The 13,895-nt window shown below is 38.7% G+C and overlaps 1 protein-coding gene across 3 annotated transcripts in view; it reads right to left on the bottom strand.

The window, feature by feature from the left end:
* Nucleotides 1–13,895, bottom strand: part of cdk14 (cyclin-dependent kinase 14) — a 391,958-nt gene that overhangs the window by 152,580 nt on the left and 225,483 nt on the right. For all 3 annotated transcript variants that reach the window (XM_041794334.1, XM_041794335.1, XM_041794336.1), the window contains 2 exons: nucleotides 12,254–12,374; nucleotides 5,385–5,478 (listed from right to left, as the gene is read on the bottom strand). In XM_041794334.1, coding sequence (XP_041650268.1) covers nucleotides 5,385–5,478; nucleotides 12,254–12,374 — 215 coding nt within the window. The remainder of the gene's footprint in view (nucleotides 1–5,384; nucleotides 5,479–12,253; nucleotides 12,375–13,895) is intronic.

Genomic DNA, 13,895 nt, shown 5'->3' with positions numbered 1-13,895 from the left:
TTTAACCATGTCATGTCTGTGGTTCCATAGTTTACTATTTTTACTATCTAAACTCCACATCTCGAGGCTGATTTGTTGATTGATTTGATTTCTTTGTTGTTTGTATCTTTGCTTCACTTCTGCTCTTGATAATTTTAACTTTTGTGTTTTTTTTCCATCTTAAAATCATTCATCATCAATCTTATGGTTTTCCCCTATAATTTGTTAACGGTGAAGATGAGGTTGACAGTTTATGGGAACTTTTGACCCAGTTAGGCCCTGAGATCAGACCCAAACTCAGGATTCGGCCCCTGCTGTGACTGAGTCTGACATCCCTGGGCTAAACTGATCTTGGTTTTTTAACTGAGAGCCACTCAGATGCAAAGACCGTCCTGGGAGACCCACAGCACCCTCTGAATGCAGAGTTTAGACTCCTGCCATCAGAGAGGAGGTTTATTTATGCCAGAAGGGCCAAATCTAACAGATACCTGAGGCCATTTGTTACATCAGCTGTAATGAGCTGCAGGCACTGCTGTCATTACCCAGCACTTTGGGCTGCTGGAGTTCTGCAACACTAGACTCTTGTGTAAATCTCCCTGCTCATCTATGATGATGAAATCCGTGGGAGTTATGTTTAGCATGTATGTATTTATGCATTTTTATGTTGTGTAGACTTCTGTCGCAAACTAAATAGCCCCCCTGGGACAGTAAAGATTTATCTTAAATATTTTTAATCTCTACATATCAATTGGGACTCTAAAGCAGTCCAGGTAGTTTTGAGGAAAGTAACATTTTCCTTCAAATACCATTTTTTCCTGTTTTCTGGTCAGGACTCACTTTAGATTGTGTTTTTCCTCGCTATTATTTTTGATGAGGTCGGTCACTGAATGAGGATTTTATGTTTATTTCTGTGCTGTCCTGAGGTAATCTTCCAGTTAAATCTAAACCTTCTGGACTGCAAACTCCTTTCTGTTTTGGTCGTCTGAGAGGTCAGATTTCTGTTTGGTATCCCCTAGGCTGAACTTTACAGTGTATTATTTATCTAATGACTTTTCTTATTTTATTTGATAGGTGAAGGGGAACCTGACATACCGGACAATGTCACGTGTCAGTGCACTGATATGTCCACACCCATCTAGGCCAGGGGTTCTCAACCTTTTCCCCAAAATAAAGGAGCCAGAGATGTGGGACCCCCACTGCACCTGTAGGTGGTTTAACAGTCATGAACATTCAAGAATAGTCATGTGCAGACAAGGCCGTCTATAAAGGGGGATAATGGGGAAGGTTTCTGGGACCTAGCCAAACTGGGAGCCGCAAAACCATGGTTCATTGTGAAGTCAAGCTGTGAAAACTATATTTTACATATGACCTGAATAATAACCGCTCATATCAAAGAACCACATATGTTTCCATCTATTCATTTGTGTAGTAAATAGCCTTCTTAAAATAAAAATAACTTCTTAAAAACCTTTTAAAATGGGTGAAAAATTGCTTGAATAAGCTAATATGGCAAAAAATTGTGGAAAAGTGTTGAAATTTGATTTTTAAAGAATATAAATGGGTTAAAAGTGGCAAAAATTGGATTAAAGTGGAAAAAAATAAATTAAACAGTGACTGAAATGGCTTTAAAGTGCAAAAAATTGGGGGAAATTAGGCGGACTGGGATGAAAAAATGATATAAACTGGCAAAAATGGGATAACTGTGGTTATAATGGGCATAAAGAGGTGTAAAAAGTGGTTGACAGAGGAAATAATGTGTCAACAGAGCCAACAATAGGCAGAAAATTGGTTTAGAAGTGGCAAAACCAGGCAGAAAAAAGTGATGGAAAGGGTATAAAATTGTCACAAATAGGTTTTAAGTGGCAAAAATATGCTAAAATTGGTAAAAGTAGTGTTAAAAACTGATGAAAAAAGGTTAAAATTTGGCAAAATTGGTGAAAAGTGGCAACAGTGTACTTTAAAAAAGTATTCTTCACTTTTTAAAGGCATCTGGAGACTCCGTCTCCGTGTCTCGTGACCCCCAATGGGGTCCCGACCCCAATGTTAAGAACCACTGATCTAGGCTACCGCCTAAATGTGTGGGAAGAGCAGAAACTTTGAAAAAAGAGTTTAAAGGGTGACTGGACGATCATTTTGTCCGTCTCATTGATTGCTGGCCAATCAGAGCAACGTTGAGAACTTGCAGACAGTAGCCGCTATCGTTGCAAACTTCCAAAAAAGCTTTTAGTGAAATTCTCTTATGCTCTTCCCTTAACCTCAATACACTTTACATTTCTGCACTACATCTGCACCTTTTCCTCCCATCATACCATTACACTATTGTTTATAACTCTACTGTATTATACTGTACATACTATTTAATAATAATCACTATTTGCACCACTGTACACACTGTAAAATCATAGTCTGAATTATAACTGTTCATAACTTATTCATACCTGTCATAATAGATATTAATGTAGATATATATCATATTCATATTATCATATATAATTCATACCTTTACCTTTTTGGTCTGCAGGAAACTGGGGACCCCCGAATTCCCTGCAGACCAAAAAGGCCTAACAGATTCCCCCATAGTTAGAGCACTGAAAAGGACAGATCACACAGTGGAGTATTATTTAAAGCTTAATGTGACCGCAAGGTCCATGTTTGAGTTACCACCCTGCAGTTCCAGTTGTTCACATTGATCAGTAAAACCATTAAATGACTGGAGAAACAACGTGCTAACTGGTTTGACATGCACTGTATTATTTTACTGCCAGTCTGTTTTCGCTTTCAAGCCTATGTCCACTGGGCACCACTACAGGTGCAGGGCACACTGAAAAAATAAAATACTTCCTCTATTAAAGAGAATAAAATCACCAAAAATAAAACAGATTTATGGTTCGACTCAAAATAAACAGGAATGATAAAACATCTTCTCTGTCGTTGTAGAGCATGTTATTGTAAGTAGGCCATTTTAATAACGGCAGAACCAACCGGCACAGCCTGGGTTACAGCTGGGGAAGCCTGTCCATTAGTTGATGGAAATAAACCAGATTTAATCAAATTAGCTCTATGCGTTGCTAAGATAGTGCTTTCTGGAGAATGGGATGAATGTGAGGTCACATGACCTTGACCTTTGACCTCACATTCTAATCAGATTATCCTCAGGCCTCTGTGGACGTCTGTGCTGAAGCTGAAGACGTCCCCCCTGAGTTTTCCTACAATTCTGTGCTCACATGTCTGCTCGCCAGCGTCTAACATAAATCCTCTCATCCATGTCTGTCTCTGTGGAACAAGAGCAAAAAATCTGTCCTTCGTCTTCCTCAGCAGATTCAAAACCTTCCATCCACTCTGATGTCTCCTCTCTTTTCCTTATTGCAATACCCGCATGTTTAACTGGAGTACTGCAGAGCAACCAGTGCATAAGTGTGTAGTCCTCATGACTGTGTAGATTTCATGCTGACGTTTAACCCAGGCTGGACACCACCACCCAAAGATGGCAGCACACCAAACCAGGAGTAAAATTAGTCTATACTGGCAAAAGACTGGTATTACAATCTACCCAGTGATGAATCCCCAGACTTATCCAAGAGCTCAGTCTGGATTTACACCATGGCTAGGACTGACCAGCGTCCGCTTTAATGACCTGTCAGAGGTCAGTTTTGGACCTGGTCAGGTTCCAGAATTTCTGATAGACCCTGACGTACTGGTGTTTGTTTCAGCAGACACTGTCCATCAGTCTGAGTGGCACTCTCACTGAATCTTATGTAGTGGAAACTTCCTCTGTAACCGCAGCCTTACCTCTGACCATCTGCACTCTTCTGCATTTCAGACACCGAGAGTCAGAGCGTCTGTCAGCTTTCATAAGTCCAGGCGTCTAAATAAGGGATGTAACCTCAGAGAAGAGGTTTAGCACTCTCTTTGTTTTAGAAAGTGACACCTGAGTTCAACCAGGAAGTGAAACTCATCCTGCTCTGATATAAAATGTTCTTCATGCCTGCTAAGCGAACTTTAAACACTCTAAATATTTTCATTATTTTCTCTGAGAAACTGACTCCAGACAAACAAACTCTCTGGTTCTTAACTTGCTTTTATAGGCTTGTTTTGAAGCAGTTTGTAGGAGCCATTATTCTTACAGAAGTTCGGGGCATCAAAGTCTCAGCGCTGACTGGCTGGATCAAATTCCTCTTGTTTGACTTGAATAAAAAAAAAAATTGCTCATCAACCTTGAGTCAACTGAATCATTAACCCTCCCCAGTATAATCTCATGAATATAATCTATTCATGGCTTTGCATTGACAAGGTACATCAGTGCTTAGCTCGGCAGGTAATGTGGCACCCCTAGGCATTTAAACACTAATCACGGTATCCCTCTAATTACCCACATCAGGGATGTCAGACTCAGTATCATCAGGGACCGAATCCTCAGCTTGGGTCTAATCCGAGAGCCTAACTGGGTCAAAATTTCACATAAACTGTCAACCTTATCATCACCACTAAAAAAATTATAGGGTAAAATTTTAAGATTGAGATTTTTAAAAAAGGCAAAAGTTAAAATTATGATTTTTAAGAGTACTACTACTACAGTACGATTTTTAAAGTACTAAATAAAATTCAAACTTGTCACTTTGTACCAATTTTTGCCCATTTACACCACTTTTTTCTAGCTTTCTGTCCATGTTTGCCAATTTTCAACCTTTTTGCACTGTTTTTTGCAACCATTTACCCAATTTTTCCATTTCTTTTGGCAAACTTACCAAAATTTTGCCACTTTTCACCCATTGTGCCACTTTTTCCTATTTCTGCAACCTCTTTTTTAACACTCTTTGACTGTTTTTGTCACTTTCAATCAATTTTGCCACATTTTATCATTTTTTTAAACTCATGTTAACCCTTTTAATGGGAAATGTAGATGAATTTTACTGGTAGTATTGGTTATTTTGGGGACTAAAATTGTCTAATAGGTACACGCAGCAGTACTTCTCATTCCTAGAGCCTGTCTGATAAAGCATTTGGTTATTATTTCCTAAATTCCTCTGAGTGAAGGAGACAAAGATGCATGCATATGCATGTACACCACTGCATGTAGAAGGAGAGGAAAAAGCAGAAAAACTTCATTTGATCCTCGGCTCAGTTAAAACAACAATGCTGCAACTCTAAAACTTTTTGTATAAAGTGTTTTTAAAATCATAACAGGTCATTCTGTTAACCCCAGGAACATTCTGGAGCCAGTATAAAGCTGGATATCACCCAGTCCTAGTCACTACATCTTACTTACTATTTTCCTTGTTTATCAATGGTGGGTCAGGCCAATGCCTGCTTTTGTTAAAGCAACATAAAGAAGCTCCTGCAGCAGCCGTGCAGACCTTAAACAGAACAGATGTTCCTACACATAGACCAGAGCATCTTTGACTTACCAGGAATATCCTCTCCAGCTGATCCTGGATGTCCTTCATCCCAGGAAAGGCAGCCACTCCTTGGATCATCTCAATGAAAATGCAGCCAACTCCCCTACAAGAGAGAAGACAATAATGTGTCTGAATTACAACCTGATAATTGTTAAACGTATTTAAATTTCTATTGAATAGATCCCATCATAGTTTCAGTTCATTGACACTAGTGGACACCTGTGTGCATACATCTAAATTCTGTGGGTTTAATACTGATGTATCTACTAACAGAGAGGTTCTATTAAAACTAGTAAACAAATGAAGCTGGAGAGACAGGAGTCCAGAGGAGGATGACGTGTTTGTGGCCATGTCTGTGTTGCCAGCGCTCATCTGTCAGAGGGCTCTCGTTTCCTGACAGATTCACTTTCTGCCTCGCTGCTCTGAGCCAGAACAGCCACAGTGTGAGCTAGTGAGAGAAAATCCTGCCTCACATTTTCTACATTGCTGCCATCTTAAAATTCCTCAAGCCTGCTGTGAATGAAATCCTGAATCCTCCATCCTGACCCCGCTGTGACCTCCAAACAAACATTTCTACTGACGTGTGCAGAACACCTCTGCTAGTCCAGGAGTCTGTGGATGAAGGACGGCTTTAGAGTAGAATTCTTTCACTTTATTTGTATTATTCTTTAGTTCACACTGACGGGAATCAAACACTTCTAATCTAATACTTGATGAAGAGGATTCTCAGAGATAGAAGGTATAAAAGTGTTACAACAGCAGACTGAATACAGATAAATGCACTGAAGAAATCTTAAACAAGCTTTCACCTACAGACCTGACAGATGAACCAGTGAGAGTGAGAAAAGCTGCAGTTTGTTTGGATTTTAACAAAAACTGTGAATAAATCAGGTATGCTCTCACCAAAAATCTATAAAGTTTTTCATACACTACAAAAATGACTGAAAATCAGAGTGAACTCACATAATATTTCAAAATTCAGTTATCTGCTTTCTAGTTCTAGCTCTCCTGTTTCTCTATGCCAGGGATGTCAAACTCCCAGGGGCCAGATCTGGCCCTGATACAGATATACCTGGACCATAGACCATATATTTTATTATAACAGGACCAGCGGTATGAGGTCTGCAGATTTCAGCAATGATACAATTGTAAACTTAACCTCGATGATTTAAAAATCCTTAATCAAAATTGAAAAAGTAAAAAGCACAAGTCATTGGATAAAAAGTCGGAAATGTAAAAAGGAAAATTAATTTGTGTTTTCATTTCATATCTTTAATTTTGCATCTCACCATCAAATTTACACTTTGATTTTGAAGTTTTATATCATATTTTAATCTTTTAAATTCATAATTTTCACTTTTAATGTTTTATATTTTAATCTTTCCATTTCATACTTTTGATTTCTGTATTTAATTGATTGATCTTTTCCATTTATAATTCATAATAATTTATATAATTTATTTCATACTTTAACCTTGTTTATTCATACTTTTGACTAATTAATGTCTAATTTTGATCATTTTTATTCATCATTTCGAATTTGTATGTTATATATATTAATCTTTCTATGTCATAATTTTGATTACTGTATTTAATTTATTGATCTTTTCCATTTATAATTTAACTTTTATAGATGTTTTAATCTCTTCTATTCATAATTTTGACACCTCTATTACCTGATCTTTTCAGTTCATAATGTAAACTTTTATATTATATTCTCATCTTTTCAATTAATGGCTTTAATTTTTTAAGTAATATTTTGATCTTATTAATTCATAAATTCAACTTTTATATCATATTTTAATCTTGTGAATTCATACTTTTGACAAACTAATATCTAATTTTGATCATTTTTATTCATCATTTCATTTTGTATGTTATATATTTTAATCTTTCTATTTCATAATTTTATTTCTGGATGTAATATATTGATCTTTTCCATTTATTATTAAACATTTTTGGATGATATTTTCATCTTTTAAATAAATAATTTTAACACCTCCATTATTTATTATCTTTTCAGTTTAAACTTTTATATTATATTTTCATCTTTTCAGTCACTTGTTTTAATTTTTAAGTAGTATTTTGATCTTTTTAATTCAAAATTTAAACTACAAATTCATTTTTTGATCTTTTCAATTCATAATTTTGACTTTTCATTTCATATTTTGTCTGTTTTAAATTCACAATTTTAAATCATAGCCAAATTTTTCTTTTTAGCTTATTTTTTTAATTTTCTCCCACAACTGAACCTTTTCAGCTCCTAACTTTTACCCTTTTAAATTCCCAATTTAAAATTGTCACTCACATTTTGATATTTTAAACTGATGATTTTGATTTTTTCCTCATATTTTGACCTTTAAAACATGACTGCAACTTTCTATTTCACATATTTTCCTTTTAAAAAATTATTTTGACATTTTTTAGCTCAGATTTTGAGCATTTAAACTTTCCATTTTGACTTTTTTGAATCTCATAATCATTTATCAGCAGTACTAAGTTTGTTTTCATAATTTATTACCTTTTGAAAATGCTGTTGATAGTTTATGGTTGAATGTTGACCCTTTTAGGCCCTGGGGTCAGACCTAAATTGAGAATCCAGCCCCTGCTGTGATTGAGTTTGACACTGAGGTTGAGAACACAGCGGCGTGTCCGCAGTAATGTGTCGTTGCTGTTTTTGTCATTAGACAGTGCTTTGGTGTTTGAGGTCCTGGGACTGTAGGATCTCAGTAAATCAGTGAGTCACCAGGCCAGCTGGGCTCCTGTAGCTTTAGCACACAGTAAATTAGCCTTAATAAATCCAGGTCTGTTGGCTCATAGAGAGCTAATGAAACTCTGTGATGGCTGCAGACCTGCTGAGAGCAGAACCTGAGCAGATAACTCTAATATTACTTTTCTGGGATGAAAACAGCAAAACAGATCCATCTAAATCAGAGTTAGAGAGTCATTTTGATCATTCATAACCTGTTTTTATGGCTCTGATGTGGTTTCCACTCTGGCTTTAAGTGAGCCAGAGAATAAAAGGATGCAGCAGACATCTGCCCTGCTGACCAACAGAGACCATCAGAATAGATATCAGAACAAATCAGTTTCTGCTATCCAGAGCACCTGATGAATCAAACGAGAAATTCTGAATGGGCAGAGGAAGTCACAGAGAATGAATTATTTTTATGAAGCATTTTCACAATAAACGCCCTATACTATCAAACTATGTTCAGATCTCCCACACAGTTTACCCTACAGACAACATGAATCACGCCCTAGACCAGGGGCTCTCAAAGTTTTCAACCAGCAACCCCCATAATGAGGGTGCCAGAGACCGAGGACCCCCACTGTACCTGAGGGTGGTTGATAATACTACCCCAAGTCCAGAAAAGTTGGGATGCAGTGTGAAATGTCAATAAAAACAAAATGCAATGATTTTCCATATTTTATACAGTCAAATTTACACATAATAGAAAATAAACTGTGACACTTTACAATTCCATTAGCTCATCTTAAATTTGATGGCAGCAACACATCTCAAAAAAGTAGGGACAGGGCAACGAAAAGCTTGAAAAGTAAGTGGGACAAATGAAAAACAGCTCAAGGAGCATTTTAGGTTAATTGGATCCAGCTCAGTATCATCACTGGGTATAAATTAAGAATTTTAGAGTGGCAGTCTCTCTGAATCAAAGTTGGTCTGAGGTTACCAATTGGTGAAAAACTGAAATCAGTTTCAGAAAGTGTTTCCCAGCCTATATTGAGAATATTTTGATTATCAAACTATCTACAGTCCATAATATCATGAGCACGATCCAGAAATCTCTTCTCTTTGTCAAAGCTAATTTAAAATGGACCAAGGCAAGATGGAAAACTGTTCTGTGGTCAGATGAATCAAAATTGGAAATCCTTTTTGGAAACTATGGGACGCAGGTCCTTAAAACTAAAGAGGAGATCCATCCAGCTTGCTTTCAGTGCTCTGTTCTAAAGCCTGCATCTCTGATGGTACAGGGGTGCATTAGTGCCTCTGGCGTGGGCAGCTCTAACATCTGGAAAGGAACTATCAATGCTGAAACATAGAGAGAGGTTTTAGAGCAACATATGCTTCCATCCAGACGACGTCTCCTTCAGGAAAGGTCTATTTCAGCAAGACAATGCTAAACCACATACCATATGCGTCACAACAGCATGGCTTCACAGTCCAAGAGTCTAGGTGCTGAACCGGCCTGCCTGCAGTCCAGACCTTTCACCAATAGAAAACATTTGGAGCATCAGAGGAAGAAAAATCCAGCAAAGACGGCCCAGGACTTTTGAGCAGCTAGAATCCTACATTAGACAAGAATGGGACAACATTCTTCTCCCAGACAAGTTTACAGACTATGAAGAGGGAAGAGGGAATGCTACGCAATGGTAAACATGGTCCCTTCCCTACTTTTCTGAAATGCCATTAAATTCAAAAGGAGCTCATATTTTTCGTGAAATGGTCAAATGTCTCAGTTTCAACATCTGACATGTTGTTTATGTTCTATTATGAATAAAATATCAGTTTATGAGATAGAAAAGGCATAGTAGAGACAAGAAACTCTATGTCTATCAATGCACATTTGAGTGCTTTAAAGTGTGCTCAGAATGATCAGTCCTACTATTAACAGACTGGCACAGCTTGGCTTTTATCCTGAATAAATAGAGTAACATTAGTTTAACCGTTTAAGCTGCATATGTTCTGGATCATAGCTGAAGCTGTACATTTATCTATGCATGATCACACTGGAGTGATTTCAGCATCGACTGACTGACAGACACGTCTGAGCGCTGCGGCTCGGTGATGTGCTAAGGAGGGTAAAAATAGAGCGGTTCCTCGCCTGTCTTCCATCACATCCTCCCTCCTCACAGATGGCAGCGTGTAACCTGTAGGCTGCTCTGATGGATGCTTCTCATGGCAGGAAGACAGATCTGTTAGACCTTTTGCTCCTAAAAGAGAAGCTTTTTCATGGTAGACTGCTTCCTAAGTGACCGGGGTGAGTGTATGCACGCATGTGTGTGTGTGAGAGAGTGTGTGGCAGGGATTCTCAGAGGATAGACAACTACCCTGTGGATATGCCCACCTGAAAATACCCTTGAAGCAGGCACACTATCCCCGCTAAAGCCCCCAGCTGCTCTTTAATTGGATGCTGGAGATTGCAGCTGGGGTCCATGGGACGTCCCTACTGACCGCCTGTCCAGACAGAAGGGGTCACTTAGGCTTGACTGAGAGACCGAAACCAGTGTGGCTGGTAAAAATGTCAGAAAAAGGGACACTCAGAAAAAGACATGTAGTCCAGAGGGAGGGGAAACAGATGAATCAACCTAAGGGGCAAACACGGCATGTCATCTTTAAAGCGTCATGTATTTCAGCGTCTCTATACTCCAGTTTAAATCAGAATGTTAATGCATACGAATTTACTTTGTCTTTCTCATTCTTTCCCACTTATCTTACTACTATAATTGGAGAGCTGTATGTATGTCCATCTGTCTCGACTTGCAAACCTCTCTGTTGCTCCAACTCTCCTTCACACCTCTCAGAGAACTTCCTGGGTATACTGGGTCAAAACTGGAAGCATGATAAGATAATGAAAATGAATACATTTTGTATAAAACTCCAAAATTGCATTTTTTACGCCTCAGGTTAGTCCCCCTCAGGTCCCCATCCACTGATATGGCTGACGTGCTGGCGTACAGTGAGCACTTCCTTAGTACAGCTGCTCTCTTTCATAGCTGTTGTGCGTTTACGTCTACTTAAAAACAGGAATCCTCGCAGTTTTGCTGTTTTTGTCTTAGCCTTCTACCACAACGTAGCCTAGCTTAGCCTCGGCTTCTGTGTCTGCCTCGGACTACTCGCTGTGCCAGATGTTAAAATTCTCCCCACCCTCCTTCACCGATAATGCTACATGTATATAATGTAGTTTATCTGGAACTCCGGGCAAATTTTTCATGGGAGCAACCCACATACTCAGCTCTGCTGCTCATCCCACAAATGTGTGTTCCTTACAAATGTGGCTCCATTTAAAAAGGTAATACACAGGCTTTCCAACAGTATAAGATTAATTGCCAAGAAGCATTGTTAGAACAAAGAAATAATCTAACAAACACAAATTTCCTTACTTTTTGTGCTAAGTTTATTAACTCAGTGTAGAAATCCGCACTGGAATCGACAGAATTGAAGTTAATTAGTAAATTAGACCATGATGTGTTCAAATGTCCCATAAAAAATAGGATTCTTTTTACGAGAAACTTCAATTACTACAGTCATGAATATGAGGAAATTGTTTGTATTTGGAAATATGAAATAGATGTTCCAGACTGATTCATGAAACGGGCCCACATTAATGAGTAGAAAGCTGGTGGTTTAGGTTTTGCTGGAGCTGTGCACAGCTTTGCTGTTAGAAGTCTTCGTCGGTACACTCTAAAGGGTTCACTTGCATGTTTTTCACACGTTTTATTTTTACATGTTCTGCTGTAGATGAGAATAGAGGCTCCATCTGTGTCTATAAGAAGAGTACATGGTAAATGAGTGTATATGAACCTCCTAGGATCCTCGCTGTCAGTCGGAGGAAAAATCCAGAAGCTGAAGTGTAACCAAGGACAAACATATATTGATGAAACTTTGCTACACAACAGAGATTCATCCAGGACACAATCTACCACCCAGCAGAGAACACGCCCTCCGGTCAGGATTCGCTACAGATAAGTGGGTTTTAATGGGTTTTTGTCTTCTTCATGATTTATTTACCATGTTCCCCGCAGGAAGAGGAAAAAAAGCGATTCAGATCTAAACTGGACTACCTGAATAGCTCAAGCAGAAACAGTGCATGATGGGAATAAGGGGGATTTCAGGGTCAGAGGTGAGGAGTACTCACCACATGTCCAGGCAGGTCGAGTAGTCTGTGGATCCCAGCAGGACATCAGGAGGCCGGTACCACAGGGTCACCACTTCGTTGGAGTAGGTATGGCTGGGGACTGACTTGGCCCTGGCCAGGCCTGAAGAAAGAAGCACAAAAACACCGAGTTAGAAATAATTATCATGGAGTGACCTTCAGAAGGAGAGAAAACAAAGGCGAGGACTGAGAGGAGCAGGTACAATCCCTGTAGGAGGCACGCCGACATCTGGTTATACACACAATCACACAAATCACACAAAGAATACACAGAAACCAAACAGATCATGAAGAAATACATATTAATGAAAGTGAGTCATTGCAGAGGATGCAAATAATTACTAATATAGGAGATAGTGCTAATTAAAGCAACACAAGCTGCTCTCACTGATTGTTTCAAGGATAACAATGAGAGGGAATAAAAACTAGACAATTCAAGTCTGTTTGCAACATAAAGAACAATGTTTCCATGGAAACTCTGCGTAGAATTAGCCAAAATACTAAAAGATATATAGAATATATAGTCAAACATTGTCAGTTGCAGATAGATATGATTAATTAACCGAACCAATCAGCTGGCAGTCCAATCAAACAACTTTACTGAGACCACGTGAAGATGGGGACGTGTGTTTAGTTCATTCTAGGAACATGAACCAACTTCAACCTTGATCAGAATCATTGTCCCTGATTTTGATTGAACTGGCTCCTCTAACCAATCAATACATGTAAATGACCACAGGCATGTTTGATGAATCTATTTTAACAGTGGCAGGGCCACCAATGGATCAGGAGGATTCTTATGCACCTTCACCTGAACTACATGGTGTTGCCTTCAAAAGCATTGACGAATTCTTATAATGAGGAAGCTAGAGTGTTTAATATAGTGTCAACACTTTATTCAGAACCAGTTAAACCGTGAACTCTTGCAGCCCACCTGCTGCACCTCCAGGACCCACCAGGGGGCACTGTGAAGTTCTGATATATACGTATCCCATACCGGGGTGTGGAGGACTGGAGCCAGTACCAGCTGTCATTGGGAAGGATCTCATTCTGGACTGGTCCCAGTCAGTCAAAGAGCTGAGCTAGGCCAGTGGTTCTCAACCTTTTTGGCCCGCGACCCCCAAAATGATGGTGCTAGAGACCGGGGACCCCACTGTACCTGAAGGTGGTTGAACACAGCCATGCACAATCAAGAATAGTCGTGTGCTGACAAGGCCATCTATAAGGGGGATAAAGGGGGAGGTTTCTGGGACCCAGCTGAACTGGAGCCCATGGAGGTCAGCAAAACCATGGTCCATTGTGAAGTTAAGCTGTGAAAACTATATTTTATATTTGACCTAAATGTTAAAAATATTATTAAAATGGGTTAAAAATGGCTAAAATTTGTTAATAATGACAAAAATGGTGGAAAAGGTGATAAAATTCGATTTCTACAGAATATAAATGCATTAAAAGTGGCAAAAATTGGATAAAAGTAGCAAAAAATGGGTCCAAAAAATGAAAATAAGGCCTTAAGAAGTGGCTGAAATGGCCTTTAAGTGCAAAAAAAAATGGGTGGAAATCAGGTGGACTGGGATGAAAAATTGATATAAACTGGCAAAAATGGGTGAAACACGAGTGTAAA

The sequence above is a fragment of the Cheilinus undulatus genome, linkage group 8, assembly GCF_018320785.1.
Source record: "Cheilinus undulatus linkage group 8, ASM1832078v1, whole genome shotgun sequence".
Lineage (NCBI taxonomy): Eukaryota > Metazoa > Chordata > Actinopteri > Labriformes > Labridae > Cheilinus > Cheilinus undulatus.
The sequence above is the reverse complement of the archived record's forward strand: the minus strand, read 5'-3'. Positions and strand labels throughout refer to the sequence as shown.